Source organism: Piliocolobus tephrosceles, chromosome 13 (assembly GCF_002776525.5).
Source record: "Piliocolobus tephrosceles isolate RC106 chromosome 13, ASM277652v3, whole genome shotgun sequence".
In the NCBI taxonomy this organism is placed as follows: domain Eukaryota; kingdom Metazoa; phylum Chordata; class Mammalia; order Primates; family Cercopithecidae; genus Piliocolobus; species Piliocolobus tephrosceles.
In genome coordinates, this window is record NC_045446.1 from 7,798,749 (window position 1) to 7,817,635 (window position 18,887).

Genomic DNA, 18,887 nt, shown 5'->3' on the forward strand with positions numbered 1-18,887 from the left:
TCTTGGCTCACTGCAACCTCTACCTCCCAGGTTCAAATGATTCTCCTGCCTCAGCCTCCCAGGTAGCTGGGATTACAGGTGCACCAGCACGCCCAACTAATTTCACAAGTAAACATATTTAATGTCAGATAGTGATAAGTGCAGAGGGGGAAAATACAGGAAGATCCAGTGGTTAAGCAGCCCCAGGGGGCGGTGTGGGATGGGGTGAGGTGGTCAAGGACTCTGGCACTTGAGCTGAGCCCTGGAGGAGGTAAAGAAGCAGAGCATTTTTATATTGCAGGAAGAGCATTGCAGGCAGCAGGAACAGCCAAGACCAAGGCTGTGAGGCAGAGTGCCTGGCGCATTTAAGGAACAGCAATGAGGCCAGAGTTTGGAGGCAGATCACATAGACCTGGAGGCCATGGCAAGCACTGTGGTCTCTCCTCTAAGCGAGATGGGGGGCTCAGAGGGTTCTGAATGGAGAAGTGACCAAATCTGACTTGGATTTTGAAAGGATCCCTCTGGCAGGATGGAGACGGCAAAAGAGAGACCAGGGAGAGGCTGTTCGGGAAATCTAGATTGGTGTTGCTAGCCACCTGGGTAGGGGGTGGGTGGCAAAGAAGGTGTCCAGGAGTGGTCAGATTCTGGGTCTCTTTTGAAAGTGAAGCCAACGGGATTTACTGAGAGACTGGAGATGGGCTGTGGGAGAGAGAGAGGAGTCAAGCATGATCTCAAGGTTTGGGGCCTGAGCCAACAGAAGGATGAACTCCTCCATCTTGACTTTTGTCTCCTGAGAAGGGGAGTCATTCTGTGTGCTTCACAGGCATAGACCTTGTAAGAAGGGACTTTCAGGCATATGGGAAACAATTCCTAAGCCCTGTTTCTCGAGGGACTGACTGGGTCTGCAGGGCCAGCCTAGGCGCTGTAAGGTGGTTTGCAAAAACGCAGCCTGGTCTCCACCCGCCACATATGCTCAGAAGACGGAGTAACATTTGCTTCAGGCTCCACAGCTGACAAAGCACATTTGCAAACACTGAGTGCTGTGACAGAATTATCACAGCCCTGCTGAGCTAAAAATCCTGGACTCATTGCCCCCATGTTGCAACTAAGAAAAAAGGAGACCCAGAGAGGGCCAGTGACTCCCCTGCAGCCACAAAGTCGATCCATCTGTGACAGAGAGGGAAGCTGCATTGGGGCAGCTTACTGAAGGGTAGAACCTCTCCCCCACCTCCCCACCCTGTTTCTAACTTCTGCTAAGAGTGCGGCGGGTGTGCATGGGTTAATCCGCCAGCCAGATCCCCAGAGGTCATCCTGGGTGATGGGCTCAGTGCACATGCCTCCAGAAGCCTCCAGAAAGGGCGGGAAGACGACCCTGGCCAGCCCCACACAGCAGGCCCCGGGGGCAGGGAGGGCTCCACACACATGATGTCTGTGTCACATACATGCATATAAGTCACTGTGTGCCCCATGCCCATACATGGCCCTGCATGGGTCCCCTCACAGCCTTGCACATCCTGAGTGCAGCCCAGCCCCCACCCAGCCCCTAAACCATGCACCCTGCCTTCCTGACGCAGGAGCCCAGGGAGGCATTTCCTGTTTAGGGGCTGCCTCCTCCCCATCTAAGCCCAGGTTCCCAGGGCCCCAGGCTGAGCTGGGGTGAGGGGAGGGCAGCCCCTGGCCCCCTCATTCCCCCAACAACCCCACACGCTGGCCCAGCTGGAACCAGAATGCTTGAGGGTAGGGGGAGAGGCTGGGGCAGGGGCTCAGTAAATAAATGAGAGGCTGAGGATGCCTGTGCCTGGGTGACCAAGCTGGTTTCCATTCAGGCCCTGCACCGGAATCGGAGGTCTTCATATGTCAGGTCATGTAGAATGCCACACCATTTTTGTATGTGCACCTAGCGTCTCAGCATGTCAGAATGTGTGTACGTGTGGGAAGGGAGTCGTCTGCAAGCCAGCATAGGTCTACGGTTAGGTGAAGGGACAAACAGCTTGGCAAGAGTGCACTCTTGTAGGAGGTTGGGGGTGGGGGAGGCGCATGCGCGCCTCTGTGGGGCAAGAAGGGAGTGGGCATGTGGGTGTTCCCGTGCATGGCGAGCAGCTGGGCTGAGACTGCACACGGGTGTGACGGGGCTGCTGTGTCCAGATTTGGGTCTCTGAGTCTCTGGGAAGCGTCCTCACTCCACAGCCCTGAGTCTCAACTTGAGGGTCACAGAGCTCGGCAGGCAGGCTTTTCCCACCCCCTGACTCTCAGCTCTATGGGGCCTGGGGCAGCCGTCAACTGCGCCTCCTCCCCTCCTCCGCCCCCAATCTTAGCGCCCCCCACCCCACTGCTTCCTGCTCCAGCGGCCCCCGGGGGAGAGGGAGCAGGGAGCTGGCAGCCGCCCCAGCCCACTCCTTACAAGGCCTGAGCCCGGCCCCAGGCCCGCCCCCGGCCCGCCCGCAGGAGGCCCCAGGCCCTCCCTCTGTCAAGAGCTGCTGCGGGCCCGGGGCCGGACCAGTCCAGGGGCATCACGATGCTGCTGCGCCTGTTGCTGGCCTGGGCGGCCGCAGGGCCCACACTGGGCCAGGACCCCTGGGCTGCTGAGCCCCGCTCCGCCTGCGGCCCCAGCAGCTGCTATGCTCTCTTCCCACGGCGCCGCACCTTTCTGGAGGCGTGGCGGGCCTGCCGCGAGCTGGGGGGCGACCTGGCCACTCCTCGGACCCCCGAGGAGGCCCAGCGTGTGGACAACCTGGTGGGTGCAGGCCCGGCCAGCCGGCTGCTGTGGATCGGGCTGCAGCGGCAGGCCCGGCAATGCCAGCTGCAGCGCCCACTGCGCGGCTTCACGTGGACCACAGGGGACCAGGACACGGCTTTCACCAACTGGGCCCAGCCAGCCACTGGAGGCCCCTGCCCGGCCCAGCGCTGTGTGGCCCTGGAGGCGACTGGCGAGCACCGCTGGCTGGAGGGCTCATGCACGCTGGCTGTCGACGGCTACTTGTGCCAGTTTGGCTTCGAGGATGCCTGCCCAGCGCTGCAAGATGAGGCGGGCCAGGCTGGCCCAGCCATCTATACCACGCCCTTCCACCTGGTCTCCACAGAGTTTGAGTGGCTGCCCTTTGGCTCCGTGGCCGCTGTGCAGTGCCAGACTGGCAGGGGAGCCTCTCTGCTCTGCGTGAAGCAGCCTGAGGGAGGTGTGGGCTGGTCACGGGCTGGGCCCCTGTGCCTGGGGACTGGCTGCAGCCCTGACAACGGGGGCTGCGAACACGAATGTGTGGAGGAGGTGGATGGTCACGTGTCCTGCCGCTGCACTGAGGGCTTCCGGCTGGCTGCGGACGGGCGCAGTTGCGAGGATCCCTGTGCCCAGGCTCCATGCGAGCAGCAGTGTGAGCCCGGTGGGCCACAAGGCTACAGCTGCCACTGTCGCCTGGGTTTCCGGCCAGCGGAGGATGATCCGCACCGCTGTGTGGACACAGATGAGTGCCAGATTGCCGGTGTGTGCCAGCAGATGTGTGTCAACTATGTTGGTGGCTTCGAGTGTTATTGTAGCGAGGGTCATGAGCTGGAGGCTGATGGCATCAGCTGCAGCCCTGCAGGGGCTATGGGTGCCCAGGCTTCCCAGGACCTCGGAGATGAGTTGCTGGATGATGGGGAGGATGAGGAAGATGAAGACGAGGCCTGGGAGGCCTTTGGTGGTGGCTGGACGGAGATGCCTGGGATCCTGTGGATGGAGCCTACGCAGCCGCCTGACTTTGCCCTGGCCTATAGACCGAGCTTCCCAGAGGACAGAGAGCCACAGATACCCTACCCGGAGCCCACCTGGCCGCCCCCGCTCAGTGCCCCCAGGGTCCCCTACCACTCTTCAGTGCTCTCCGTCACCCGGCCTGTGGTGGTCTCTGCCACGCGCCCCACACTGCCCTCTGCCCACCAGCCTCCTGTGATCCCTGCCACACACCCAGCTTTGTCCCGTGACCACCAGATCCCCGTGATCGCAGCCAACTATCCAGATCTGCCTTCTGCCTACCAACCCGGTATTCTCTCTGTCTCTCATCCAGCACAGCCCCCTGCCCACCAGCCCCCCATGATCTCAACCAGATATCCTGAGCTGTTCCCTGCCCACCAGTCCCCCATGTTTCCAGACACCCAGGTCGCTGGCACCCAGACCACCACTCATTTGCCTGCAATCCCACCTAACCGTGCCCCTCTGGTCACCACACTCGGTGCCCATCAACCCCCTCAAGCCCCAGATGCCCCTGTCCTCAGAACCCAGGCTACCCAGCTTCCCATTATCCCTACTGCCCAGCCCTCTCTGACCACCAGCTCCAGGTCCCCTGTGTCTCCTTCCCATCAAGTCTCTGTGCCTGCTGCCACCCAGCCCCCAGCCCTCCCCACCCTCCTGCCCTCTCAGAGCCCCACTAACCAGACCTCACCCATCAGCCCTACACATCCCCATTCCAAAGTCCCCCAAATCCCAAGGGAAGATGGCCCCAGTCCCAAGTTGGCCCTGTGGCTGCCCTCAGCAGCTCCCACAGCAGCCCCAACAGCCCTGGGGGAGGCTGGTCTTGCTGAGCACATCCAGAGGGATGACCGGTGGCTTCTGGTGGCACTCCTGGTGCCAACGTGTGTCTTTTTGGTGGTCCTGCTTGCACTGGGCATTGTGTACTGCACCCGCTGTGGCCCCCATGCACCCAACAAGCGCATCACTGACTGCTATCGCTGGGTCACCCATGCTGGGAGCAAGAGTCCAACGGAACCCATGCCCCCCAGGGGCAGCCTCACAGGGGTGCAGACCTGCAGAACCAGCGTGTGATGGGGTGCAGACCCCCCTCATGGAGTAGGGGGAAGGGGTGTGCGCTGGACACATGGCCGGGGCTGCACCAGGGACCCACAGGGGCTGCCCAGCTGGACGGATGGCTTCTTGCTCCCCAGGCCCAGCCAGGGTCCTCTCTCAACCACTAGACTTGGCTCTCAGGAACTCTGCTTCCTGGCTCAGCGCTCGTGACCAAGGATACACCAAAGCCCTTAAGACCTCAGGGGGCGGGTGCTGGGGTCTTCTCCAATAAATGGGGTGTCAACCTTACCCAAGGCTTCTGACCCCCACTGGTGCTAGAGGGAGGTTCTGGGAGGACTCAGAAAAAAGGAAGTGATCTTCCTTCAGTTTGTCTGAGTCCTCAAGGAGGTAAGGTAAGATCCCTTTAAGACAGGGTATGCCTCAGAGATTCTCAGGGAAGCAGGAGCCCAGAGAGGGCAGAACCTTGCCCAGGGTCACACAGTTGAGCCCAGCAGTGGGAGATTTGGCATGAGGAGAATTTCGTATTTATTCCTCATTTTACCAAAGCTCCAAGAAGGTGGGGCTGAATCTAGGGGAGGGTTGTAGAATTAGGGCATCTGCTGAACTGGAGCCAAACTGGGGTTTAGGGGTCAAAGTAGGCTCTGGGGCCGGTGATTCAGAGGAGTGAAGGAGGGGGCTAGTGGGTGAGTTGCTTCTTTCTTCAGACACTTCCCTTCCCATCCCTGTAAGCTTCACAGAAGTTGGGGGCTGGGGCTCAGGGTCACTCAAGGGGACTGCCACCCCCTGGTTTGTGGGTGCTCTTGGAGGCATTCCTCCACTTGCTCCGGGTAGGAGGCTGGGTTGGGAAGGGCCAGGAACCCGGGAGAGATCCCATGCTAACTGCTTGGACAGCTGCAGGAGCAAGGCCTTCTTTCGCCAGGGCTGCACTTTGCTCTTGTCCATGTTGGCTGGGGGTGGTGGGGGACAGACAGAGCTCAGCTGATCCGAGCTTGAGAGAGGGCTCCGGCTGCTCAGGACTGAGGTGTCCCAGGAACTGGAGAAGGGCCTGGTCAAAGATCACAGCCTGGTGGGGGTGACCTCCCTCATTCCGGGCTCACTGCCTTGGGGGGCGGGGGTGAGACCTGGGCAGGGGAGGCGCCAGTTCCCACCGCCTCTGTAATTTTTCAGTTACAGCCTCTCAGGGGCCTCTAATTAGGACGGGGCAGAGCCACCACGACCACCCGGGCAGGCGAGGAGGAGTGGCCCAGCGCCCCCTTCGGGCCTGGACCTGAGCTGGAAGACTGAGCTGGGCCCCAGGGAACCAGGAAAGGAGGGGCCGGAGCTGGGGATGAACCAGGGGGTCGCGGAGGGGGCGGAGGGAACGCTACGCACTGCCCCCAGTCCCCGCTCTCACGTTCCCCTAACTCAAACCAGACGTCCCCGCCAGATCCTGCACAGTTTTAACCTCGGAGACGCCGTCGGGCAGGTTTGCTGGATGCGAATGAAGGTTGCGAGGCGGACCAGACGGCTAGGTCTGGGAAGGAGGTGAGGAAGCGTGGGGAGCGACAAGGCCTGCCGAGACTGGAAGGTCTGGAGTCCCCTGCATGACCTCGGGTAGGGATCCAGAGTACCCCGAGGGCAGGAAGGAGTTAAATGCACTGCAGTCGGAGGCGGGGGATGGGAGTGGGGAAGGGGGCCCAGAGCCGGCTCTTTGTCATCTGGTAATGAGCACCAGATGCGGAGCTGCGTGCGGGCCTAAACAGACGGCCTCCCAGGGCAGAACCCCCGCCTGCGCCCAGCCCGGGCTCCGCCCACTGACTCGCAGGCTCCGCCTCATTCGGGCGCGGCCGAGAACTGCATACTCCGGTGGTATCAGCTAGGACCCGGAGCTACACGCCTACCCGCTGCAGAACCGAAGAGAGCCCCCGGGAACTCTCCAGGGGCCCGCCCACAAAGCCACAAGCCCCGCCCCTGCCAACTCAAAGATTCCAGCAGCGCTCGTGCCTGCCCCTCTGCCTTCTCGGCCCCGCCCAGTACCCCGCCCACAACCCACAAGCCCCGCCTCCTCTGTTCGGCGCGCGCAGATTGGCAGAACTATTAGTCTCCGCTTCTCGGAGGTATGAACTTCGCCCCGAGTTTACACATTCTCTTCACGCGGCGCTACAGGCCCCGCCTAATACAACTGCAATCTTCGCCTCACAGAGCCCTGGACACTGCAGGGAATCCCCTGGAGGTCTTAACTCTGTCGGGGGACAATTAAACTCCGCCCTCCAGGGAACGTGTGAAGTTCCCCTCAACCTCTTCCTCAGGCTCCGCCCCCAGCTACAAGCCCCGCCCCCCTCAAGCTCACAAAAGTGGAAGAACTGCGCCCTCGCAGGACTGTCACACCTCGCTCGGAGGCAGCGGTTCACCTACACGGAGCCACGCCCCCGGGGCCGCCCACGAAAGCTACAAGCCACGCCCCCTTAGGGGGCCCTCGAGTCCCGCCCACATAGAGCGTCCTGGCTGCGGCCTAGCGCACAAATACCGCCCTGCGAAGAGCGCTACCGAGCCTCTTATCGCAGGTCCCGCCCACACTCAGGCTCCACCCTCTTGGGCGCAAGCCCCGCCCACTCCACTCCTGGGTCCCTTACCACCTTCGGGGTATGCCCAGATCCACCAGTCCTCCGAACCCCTCATCTCTCACCAGGATGCCCTTGAACCTGGCCCTGGAGCCCTCTCCCTCCACCTACGGTTTCCGTTTGTCCAGATTTCGGGTTCTCTGGGAGAGCCCTGAGACTGGGCCTCGACAGCCGCGCAGATGACGTCGAAAGGCCTTTGGCGCCACCTGGCCTCGGCCCCGCGGACTTACAGCCACCGCGAGGCCTCGGTAGGGCCCCTCTCTCAAAGCGTACTAATCGCTCAGTAAATAGCTGCTTAATTCATTAAATGTTAGTGTTACTTAAATATCTGCCGACTCCCCCCACGGGACAGCCCATCCTTTCGCAGATGCCCTTCGTCGTATATGGAAATTCGTCCCTAAGGGAGCTTCGCACTGGCCCTGGAACCACCCTAGAGCTGAGCGCCCCGACAGTCTCTAAAGTGACTGGCTGGTCGAACTCTCGCTGTCCCTCCCCAACAAATCCTGTCCTCAGAGGCGAAAGCATCGCCTCTCACCTGGCGACCTAGGGCCAGGTTCCCCCTGCCGCCACCTAGTGCTCCAAAGGCTAGACACCTTCTTTGGGGGGTGTGTTGCGAAGGGGTGGGTTTGGGCGGGGAAGCCCTCAATTAGGAGCTGAAGATCGTAGTTTTTAGAGACAGTGTCTCAAGGGAGACGCTATCTCAGCTCTCATCTCTACATCTGAAAATACCGGCCTGGAGGGCAGGAGACGCTGAAGTTCCGGGCTAGGAACCCAGTAAAATATTTTTCTTTTTTTTTTTTTTTTTTGAGACGGAGTCTCGCTCTGTCGCCCAGGCTGGAGTGCAGTGGCCAGATCTCAGCTCACTGCAAGCTCCGCCTCCCGGGTTCACGCCATTCACCTGCCTCAGCCTCCCGAGTAGCTGGGACTACAGGCGCCCGCCACCTCGCCCGGCTAGTTTTTTGTATTTTTTAGTAGAGACGGGGTTTCACAGTGTTAGCCAGGATGGTCTCGATCCCCTGACCTCGTGATCTGCCCGTCTCGGCCTCCCAAAGTGCTGGGATTACAGGCTTGAGCCACGGCGCCCGGCCCAAACATTAGGGCGACAGACAGGGAGCAACCCTTGAGGAGGAAGGGAGCTGACACCACTGAGCTCCAGCTGGGCCCTTTGCTTCCTGTCTTCGCTGCCAAACTTGCCCTTGCCCACCGCCGGGCAAATCAGGCCTGGGAAGAGGGATTCTTTCCAGACCACGTTCCAATGCTCGTACCCTGGCCGCTACCAATGGAAGTAGGATTTAGTGCTAATAATGACTATAATAATAGTGAATGCTTGAAGCACTTCTGGTTTTTTGTTTTGTTTTGTTTTGTTTTGTTTTGTTTTGAGATGGAGTTTCTCTCTTGTTGCCCAGGCTGGAGTGTGATAGCACGATCTCGGCTCACTGCAACCTCCACCTGCCGAGTTCAAGCAATTCTCCTGCCTCAGCCTCCCAAGTTGCTGGGATTACAGGCATCCACAACCATGCCTGGCTAATTTTTCTATTTTTAATAGAGAAAGGGTTTCACCATGTTGGTCAGGCTGCTTTCGAACTCTTTGCCTCAGGTGATCCACCTGCCTTGGCCTCCATGCCTGGCCTGAAAGCACTTCTTACATGCCCGGTCCTTTTCTAAGGGCTTTACTTGGCTTAATCCATGTAAGATTCATAACAACCAACATGAAGTAAGTGCCATTCTTACCACAATTTACAGAGTAGGAAGCTGAAGGCACGTGCCTAAGTGCATTAAGCCATCTGCCCTAGTTGACCAACTAGTAAGTGGAGGTTTGAACCCAGGGAGATCCTGTGATCCTTACCTCCTACAACAAAGCCAGTCCATATGTGATAGCCAAGTCTCTAATCAGAAAATGCCCACACCTGGCCAGATGCGGTGGCTCACGTCTGTAATCCCAGCACTTCGGGAGGCTGAGGTGTGCGGATCACTTGAGGTCAGGAGTTCGAGGCCAGCCTGACCAACATGGTGAAACCTCGTCTCTACTGAAAATACAAAAATTAGCCAGGTGTGGTGGCAGGCGCCTGTAATCTCAGCCACTCAGGAGGCTGAGGCAGGAGAATAGCTTGAACCTGGGAGGCGGAGATTGCAGTGAGCTGAGACTGCACCACTGCACTCCAGCCTGGGCGACAGCGAGACTCCGTCTCAAAAAAAAAAAAAAAAAAGAGGCGGCCAGGCGTGGTGGCTCATGCCTATAATCCCAGCAGTTTGGGAGGCTGAGGCGGGTAGATCACGAGGTCAGGAGATCGAGACCATCCTGGCTATCACGGTGAAAACCTGTCTCTACTAAAAATACAAAAAATTAGCCAAGCATGGCTATTCGGGAAGCTGAGGCAGGAGAATGGTGTGAACGTGAACCCGGGAGGCGGAGCTTGCAGTGAGCCGAGATTGGTCACTGCACTCCAGCCTGGGCGACAGAGCGAGACTCCGTCTCAAAAAAAAAAGAACAGGCTTGCCGTGCAGGTGCCTGGCTTAGGCAACTGACTGAATGTGACTGAATGGCAGCTCTATTTCCTGAGATGGAAGACAGAGAGGAGCAGGTGGGGGTAGGGGTAGAAATTACAGGTTCTGTTCCTGCCATGCTGTGCATAGCCCATATCAGGAGAGAGCAGAGGCAGAGGCAGCTGGGGTTTGGGAGCCAGACTTTGCACCACTCCTCAGGCATGAATTCTCCTCTTGAGAACAGTTTAGAACAGAACACCCTGGCTTGGTGTTGACTCCAAGAGAGTCTGAACACGTGACCACCCCGTCTCCCATCAGGAGATCATGAGCTGAGAGCTGTCCATCAAACACTGGGGTTTCTGGGTCCCTCCTCTTCCTGGCTGTGCAGGCCCAGTGCCCTCCCTTGTGAAGTGCAGCTGGGTTTAGAGCCTTGTGACAGCGATCTATTGCATGTAACAAATCACCCCAAAATGTAGTGAATTAAACAAAGATTTATTTCCCCTTATTCTATAGGACAGCAGTCTGGGCTGGGATCAGCTTGGTAGTTCATCTGCTGGTCTCATCTTGGGTCAGTCCTGAGGCTCCTGTCATCTATGGCTCAACTGGGCCTACAGTGTGTCTAAGACGGCCTCAGTCATCCCATATCTGGAGCTGATGCTGACTCTTGGCTGGGGTCCTCAGTTCTCCACGCAGCCTCAAATCTGTCAGGAGGCTTGGCTGGGCATCTTTATAGATGGTGGTCTCAGGATTGCAAGAGGGCAAAGGTGAAAGCTACAAGAGTCTTTGAGGCCTAGCCTCAGAAGTGGGCCAACATCTCTTCCCTCACATTCCATCGGTCACAACAAATCACAAGTCCAGCCCAGATTTAAAGGGGAAACAGATTCCACCTCTGTTTTTCCTTTTCTTTTTTCTTTTTTTTTTTTTTTTTGTGAAACAGAGCCTTGCTCTGTTGCCCAGCCTGGAGTGCAGTGGTATGATCTCAGCTCACTGCAACCTCTGCCTCCTGGGTTCAAGTGATTCGCCTGTCTCAGCTTCCTGGGTAGCTGGAACTACAGGTGCACACTACCATGCCTGGCTAATTTTTGTATTTTTAGTAAAGACAGCATTTCACCATGCTGGCCAGGCTGGTCTTGAACTCCTGATCTCAAGTGGTCCACCTGCCTCGGCCTCCCAAAGTGCTGGAATTACAGGTGTGAGCCACTGCGCCCAGCCTGATTCCACCTCTTGAAGAGAGGAGTGGTAAACAATTTGTGGCCATATTTAATCTACCGTAGGCCCGAAGGCCTCCATAAATGATCTGAGCAGCTCACTCTGCCCTGGGAAGGCCCATATCTGACATGCCACCACCTTCCTCCCTTAAAACAGCACTATAAAGAGCTTGGTGTTCATTTTGCAGATCACTTTACAGGTATCAATCAGTTAGGAATGGCAAATGGCATTTCGCTCAGCGGTCGATTGCATTTTTGAAGATAGCCACTAATATATCTCCCATCCCACATGCTCTTCTAACAATGTGACATTGACAAGCCTCCACAGAGAGATGAGATCCTATATTCCCTCCCCTTGAGACTGGGTGGACCTTCATAATAGCCTTGACCGATGGAAAGGGGCAGAAGTGATGTCATGTGACTTCGGAGACTAGATCATAAAGGGAAATACAGCTTTCACCCTCTCAGTACACTTGTTCTTGGAACCAAGCCACCATGTTATGAGGAAGGTCAAGCCACGTGGAGATGCCCTGTGTGGATGTTCCCACCAACAGCCCTCGTTAGGCTCTTAGCCCTCAGCCCTCAGCCAGCATCAGCTGCCAGACATATGGGTGAATGAGCATTCAGATGATTCCAGCCCCGGTGTTTGAGTCTTCCAGCAGAGGCCCTGGATGTCATGGAGCAGAGAAGCCATTCCCATTGTGTCCTATCTGAGTTCTTGACCCACAGAAGCCAGGAGAGAGCATAATAATTATTGCTCTTTTAAACCACTAGGGTTAGGATAATTTGTTATGTGGCAGTAGATAATTAGTAAAAGCTGCTGGTAACAGACAAGAAAAAACAGTGGGCTTAAGCAGACTTACAGTTTATTTATCTTTCTCATTAAAGTCTGGAGGTAGGCAACCCAAGGGATGACATGGAAACTTGCATGGTGTCATCAAAAGCCCAGGATCTTTTACCTTGTTGCTCTGCTATCTTCAGCACGTGGCTACAATTTTCAAGGTCACTTCCTGCTCCAAGATAGCTGCTGGCATTCCAGCTATCACATACACATCCCAGGCTGAATGAAGGCTGAAGCAGAGAGGACAAAAATGGCCTTCACCAATACTGCTTCTATTCAAGGGGCATTCTTGGAGATCCCTTCCAGCACCTTCTGTTTATATCTAATATCCTATAATTGAGCCACACAGTCATACCATATATGCCAGGGAGGCTGGAAATATTGCCTTTTAGCTGGGCACATTGCCATCTGCAGCAAAACTGGGGTTCTGTCATTGGGGAAGGGAGGACAATGGATAGTGGACAGTGGGCAATTGTTGGCTATGGTGTTAGAGCAGAATGGTGGAAAAAGGGTCTTCCTCATGGCAAGGAGCTGGAACCAGCATGCTGGCCTCCCTACCTGCTGGAGCCTATTGATTGATTGATTGATTGATTGATTGATTCAGAGTCTCAGGTGGAGTGCAGTGGCACAATTTCAGCTCACTGCAACCTCTGCCTCTTGGGTTCAAGCGATTCTCCTGCCTCAGCCTCCTGAGTAGCTGTCACAGGTGCCTGCCACCACGCCCAGCTAATTTTTGTATTTTTTGTAGAGACAGGGAGGGTCTCACCATGTTGGCCAGGCTGGTCTCGAACTGCTGACCTCAAATGATCTGCCTGCCCCAGCCTCCCAAAATGCTGGAATTACAGGCATGAGTCACTGTGCCCGGCCACCCACTGTAGCCTTCTTGAATGTTTGGGCACCATAGGGTTTTCCACCTAATTTGCTTCAGAATGAGGGATTGATTTCACTCCCAAAGAAGAGAGGCCGTCGGTTAACGCATAGGGAGAGCTCTGGTCTTTCACTCCACCCTCCCCACAGAGCCAGCAGCTAGCTGGACTTTTGCTAAATATCCTAAAATGCAGCCTTGACTGTATCACGCCCCTGCCCATCCCCCTTCCACGGTTCCAGATTGCCCAGTTTGCTCCAGTGTAAGGACAAATTCTAGGGTTTGGCACGGAAGCTACAGCAAAGCCTTCCATGGTTTCTTGCTTCTATCTCCTTGTCATACCTCAGCTCGTGCCCGGCAGCCAGGCCTTTGTCTGGGCAGCATCTGCTGTCTAAGACACTGCCTGCCCTGTCTTTGTTTAGGGAAATCCACCCATTCTCCGCACCCTTCCAGGGTCACGTCTAGCTGTTATGCCACCTTTGCGTGAATGGGAAAAGGGTCCCCTTTCTCCAAGTGGATGTAGCTCCATGCCAGAGTTTGGGGAGTGGCCTGTAGGCTGGATTCCATGCACACTTGCCCCTTAGCCCACTGCCCTTGCACAGTGAACACCCTTTACTGCTGCACATGTGACAATGCCATGTCCAGGAGTCTTTCAGAGCTCCATCAGGGAGTCAGGACCTTCCTTTTCCCTGATGTTTTCTCTGCCTTTGGATTCCATGCCAGCCTGCCCTGGTTTGGGGCTGCCCTTTCCAGCTGTGTGTCCTTCGACCTGCTTCGTGCCCTTTCCCTCAGATTGATAATATCAGTAGCTGCTGGGGGGCACTGAACTCCAGTCACAGACCATAGCTCTTTCTCCCCACTTTGGGGACAAGCTACCACTCTCTTAGCTCTCAGCATGCCCAGCAACAGAATGGAATCCCCCACTGAGCTGGAAGAAGGGTCACCTTGACAATGCCTTAGCAGTGACCCAGGTCCAGATACCAGATTCAGGGGAGCCAGGTGCTCAGAACGACTCACACTTGAGTCTCAGAGGCCCCAGGCTAGGCAGGGGAGGTTTCTTCTCCTCCGCTTACTTTGTTCCTGGGAACACTGAAGCCCAACTCTGAGTCCCTTCCCAGAACCCCTCATCGTGCCCTGAACCACGGAGGCCCACAATGCTTGCAGCGGTGGCCTCGGACCCAAGACTCAGGAATGCACAGGCCTTCCCATTCCATACCTTTATTTAATCTGCATCTTCTCAGCCTCCTCCCTTCCCCACCACCCTTGAGAGGGTGTAGAAGCCCTCATTGAAAGGGAAGGAACCCCTCTCTCCTCCCTGGGGGAGGGTCAGTGTCCCCTGGGCCAGGACTCATTGATGGGAGAAGCAAGGGCCTGCATTGTGGAGCAAGGACAACATCCAAGAGGCTGTGGCCAAGGCCGGGCCCCTCGGATGCCCTCTAGGTCTGGGCCCCATGGATCATCAGGAAAGTGAAGAGTAGATAAGTCCGGGAGGGCAAGGAGAGGGCGTCCCTGGGTGTGTGTGACTGATGGAGGCAGACATGGACTTTGGGAGGCAGGAGCAGAGGCCAGGGGATGTGGGGACCAGGTGAGGCCCTGAGAAGGAACCCCAGGTTGTAGGGGCAGCTGAATGTGGGAGGAGGGTGCGGTGGGCACCAGGCAAAACAGTACAGGTGCATGGGGCAAGGTTGTGCTCCAAGAACCAAGCTCCCAGTGGAGGAACAGCACTGCTAGGTCCAATCAGTGACTGGCCCTGAGCAGCGGGCGAAAGGGCAGGCACGGAGGGGCCTATCAGGGGAGGATGGGAATGTTGGGTGAGCAGCAGGGCCAAGGCCATGGTGCCACCACAGCCAGCTTTTCAGCCCCAGGGAAGCCAACCTGGCTGGGCATGGCCCCAACCCGCCAATTTGTGCTTCTGCGTCGCTGGGAAGCTCCCAGCGTGGCCTCAGCCCCGGCAGGGAAGTGCCCACAGGCAGCCTCTGCTGCAGGCAACAGCTGGCCACAGGACTCCTCCTCCATCCCAGCCTTTCTGGAAGCTTCTTCTCCTGCCCTTTGTGAGAGGCCTCCAGGCCAGATCATCGGCCATCTTGGGGGGTGAAGCCACGCTGGGGGCGATTCTTAGGCTCCACTTAGGTGGCCTCCGTTTCCTCCAAAATGACCACGGGTCACTGCATTTTAGTCTGTTTGAGGACCCCCACCCCCACCCTCACCCCTGCCCCTTATGTGTGGCTGGTCTGTTTTCCCGCCTGTTTTGGACGACAATCACTTGGGCATCTAAGCCCATGGTGGAATGGTGGGGAGGGGGCTACTCTGGGGGCTGTGGGGGTCTCAGAGCGCACCCTGCCCATCCCCCTGGCAGCCGCTGTCTCCGTGGACAATGAGCACCGGGAAGTAGAGGGCGTCCTCATAGCAGGGCGGGCTCTCGAGGGGTTCCGTGTCCTCTCCACGGCGCCCCAGGGGCCCCCCGCTCAGGCTGCGGAAGACCCCTGGCGTGGCCCGGCCCCCAGCGCCCAGTGAGAGGCGGCTGCGGCTGAAGGGCAGACGGGGCCCGCTGGGCCGGGCGGGGGGCAGCGAGTTGCTGCTGACGGAGCGACGGCAGCGCTGGCAGCCTCTGAGGTAGGCGCCCGAGCCCGCGCCCATGACCACGGCCTCCGAGTAGCTGGGCACCAACTGCCGGTTGGAGCAGATGTGCCACTCGAGCTCAGTGAAGTCCACTGTGGCCACGCGGGACAGCGGGGGACCGCTGGGCACGGCCCCGGGCGGGGGCGAGCTGGCGCCGAAGAGCTTCTCCACCTGGTAGTGCACGTGGGCCGTTCCATAGGCGGCCACGACGCGCAGGGGCCACGACAGCGTGGCCGCCGACACGAGCCAGAAGACCCAGGCGCGAGCGTACCAGGGCGGGCTGCGGGGGTCGGCGAAGACCATGAGCGACTCGCGGAAGTCCACGTCCTTCAGGTGCATGCCCTCGCGCGCCTCCAGGTAGTCGTCCAGGCCCTCGTTGGCGCTGAAGAAGCGCGCCCGCTGCGTGAGGTACGAGGCCTCGGCCTCCGCGCTGCCGAAGCTGAAGCACTTGGTGAAGCGCAGCCGCGTGGCCGCGTGCTCCGCCAACCCCACCAGCTCCTTCGAGACGTCGCGGACGCCGTGAGCCGAGTAGTCAAACTCGCCGCGGGCCGTGCGGCTGTCGGCGCGCTCATGGTACACCTGCGTGGTGGTGTAGGCGTCGCCGTTGCGGTAGCGTGTGATCTGGCGGGTGCGCCGCACGTAGTGGTAGCTGGTGGCCTTCCACCAGACGCACGGCGGCGCCTGCTGCAGGCGGCGGATCAGCGCCAGCACGGTGTGGGCGTCGGTGCGTGGCGCCTGGCAGGACCGCACGTGACAGTGCCAGCACTCGGCCAGGTAGAGGAGGTAGAGCAGGGAGACGAAGGCCAGCGGGATGTACAGGTAGCCATCGGAGCAGGGGCTGGCCGGGTAGGTGGGTGGCGGGCCACCGGCTCCTCGGGCCAAGGCAGCCTCGGGCCCCAGGACCAGCCGCGGCACTGTGGCCAGGCGACACCAGGCCACCACGGCCCCGCAGGCATGGATGAGCAGCGTGAGGAGCAGGCACTTCCAGTGCGATTCGCGGCACAGGGAGCTTCCCAGGGACTGTTTCAGGGGCCGCTGCTGCAGGTGGGCAGAGAAAGGGAAGTCTGTGTCAGGTGGGGCCATCAGTGGGGCCTGCCACTTTGCTTAACCCAGCTGAGGGAGGTGATACCGTGAGCCCCATTTTACAGAGGAGGCAACTGAGGCTCAGAGGGATGAACAGCTTGCTCCAGGCTTCACATTTCCAGCTCACTTACAGTGGTGCTGCAGATTCAAACCCGGGACTCCCTACCCCAAATCCATCCTCCACTGTGCCCTGCTAGCACTGGGCCAACTGTACACAGGACACAGCAGGCCCGCCTCTGCCAGAAGGGATGGATCCTTGCACTGGCTATTGAGAAAACTGAGTTCTAGCCCTTGCTCTGCCCTGATTTGCTGTGTGGACTTGGCTATATCTCTGCCCTCTCCCGGCCTTGATTCTTGGTCCTGTTGGTCTGGGAAGCCAGAGTGGAAGGGGTCCGAGGTATAAACAGCATGGGCTTTGGAGTTTCACTGCCCAGGAGCCAGTGCTGGCTCCAGCACTTACTGTATGACTTGGGCACGTCCCTCATCCTCTCTGGACCTCAATTTTCTCATCTGTAAACTGAGTCTGTTGTGAGGATTCAACAAGATCATACGTGTGAAGATCTGAGCACAGTGTCTGGCCACGGGAATAAATATGATCGCCATTACCCTGAGACTCCCTCTGCTCCCTTGTTCCATAGGGACTCAGAAGACTCAGTAGAGGCTTTTGAGTCAATAGGAGCATCTAGAACGGGGGAGGTGCAAGTCTTGGGGTGGGGAGCAGATGGAGGGCCATCCTCCACTCATCTGTGCTGAGCGAGGGGGCGGGACACAGCTGCTGGGCAGCAGGGGCCACTCCTTGGCTCAGAGGGCTTGCCACACCCTCCCTGGCAGGGCTGCCAGCCTAGCTACCTCACCCCCAGGTGCCCATGGAGAGAGAAGCAGGTAGGTATACAGTGGGGAGAGCAGAAGGGTAAAAAGGGGCGGAAAAAGTGGAAACAACAAAAGAGGGGTTAAGGGGTCACCTCTCCTACCCCAGACCTACCAGGCCTCTAGAGGCCCAAGAGGAGAGGAACCATCCCCCAGCCCAGCCCAGATACAGCCTGGCCTCATCACACAGCACAGGAGCACAGCGCAACCTGACCTGCAAGGCCTGTCAGGTACACACACACTTGTCCACGCCCCTCCAACACATGCTCATCACAGACCCACCCACCATGGAGGGTCACACTGCCTGTCACCAGGAAACTCCAGACCCTCACCTGTCCCCAGAGCACAGACTCCCACAACCATAGCATGGTACACACACATAGCACACACCCATCCACCACAGGACACACACACGCACATACACGTTCCACATGCAGTGAAGCCCAGAAGGACATACCAGACCTTCACCTGATCACAGTGCACATCTCCCCATCCCCACTGCAACTTGACACCTAGGCTCCTCAGACCCCACAGGGAGAGACCCACCCACAACAGGACTCGCTCCCATGCACACACCTAGACCACTGAGGGACAGCCTGAGCCAGGCACCCACTCACCCCTCACCTGACTACAGGGGACACACACCCCCAATTCACACCCACACAACACACACACATAAGCAGGCTACATTCACCCAAATGCACACACAGCCCCACTCACCACCCTATCACCCTACACATCACTCGGGGCCCCAGGTCCTGCAGACCTTACTGGCTAGGGCTGAGGAGGGGCCGTCCAGGGTCCCAGTCAGCAGAATGGACCCTCAATCCTCACCTCGGGGACAAGGAGAAGGGGTACCCAGGCGCCTCCCTTCCTCTTCCCCTCCTCCCCTCTAGGCTCTGCGACTGCTGCTGCATTGCAGGCACTGCCCGGACACCTCGTGAGCTGCCAGGCTGGGCTGGGGACCTGACCCCGCGGCCCTGGCGGTGGAAGCAGCATCCCCCGCTGGGCTGCGGCACTGGGACGCGTGGGGGCCAGGCGCTGACGTCACAGGACGGGCGAGGCTGGATGAGGGGGCGCCGGGGGCGGAAGTCGCCCCCCATATTGCTGTCCAGCCGCCCCACCCCTACCCCCAACGCGGGCCCCTGGACCCCTGGCAGGGAGGCAGGTGACCCCAATGACGTCATTGGCCGTAGGGGATCTGGGACTTCCCTCCTCAGCCCCTCTCTTGGGGTCGCCTTCTGCACTCGTCCCTTTCACGCCGCCCCAGGCCCGGCTCCGGCCCCCCAGCGCCGGTACCTCTTCCCGCAGCGGCTCGCCGTCAGGGATGAGCGCGGGCACCTCCCCGCCGTCGCCAGCGCCGTCCTCGGGCATGGTGTCCTGGCTGCTTGGGCGGCCCCAGCCCGGGCACCGGGCATGATAGGGGGGAGCACGGAGGGCTGCGGCGCGGCCCCCGGGGGCGTCCGCTCGGCTCAGCGGCCGCGGAGGGAGTGCGCGGAGCTCGAGCCTGAGCGCGGCGGCAGCGGCGGCGGCGGCGGCGGCGGCGGCGGCGGAGGCGTTGGCGGCGTTG

General features: G+C 58.8%; 3 protein-coding genes across 3 annotated transcripts in view; 2 read left to right on the plus strand and 1 right to left on the minus strand.

The window, feature by feature from the left end:
- Positions 1-18,887, plus strand: part of LOC111533669 (pyruvate carboxylase, mitochondrial-like) — a 1,148,173-nt gene that overhangs the window by 622,767 nt on the left and 506,519 nt on the right. The window lies entirely within an intron of this gene.
- On the plus strand, positions 2,484-5,038 carry CD248 (CD248 molecule). The gene has a single exon (XM_023186575.3). It carries the CDS (start codon positions 2,495-2,497, stop codon positions 4,766-4,768), a length of 2,274 nt encoding a protein of 757 aa, XP_023042343.1. The 5' UTR covers positions 2,484-2,494; the 3' UTR covers positions 4,769-5,038.
- TMEM151A (transmembrane protein 151A) lies at positions 15,074-18,691 on the minus strand. Its single transcript, XM_023186574.3, has 2 exons — positions 18,617-18,691; positions 15,074-16,405 (listed from the first exon to the last, which is right to left on the minus strand). Exons 1-2 carry the CDS (start codon positions 18,689-18,691, stop codon positions 15,074-15,076), a joined length of 1,407 nt encoding a protein of 468 aa, XP_023042342.1.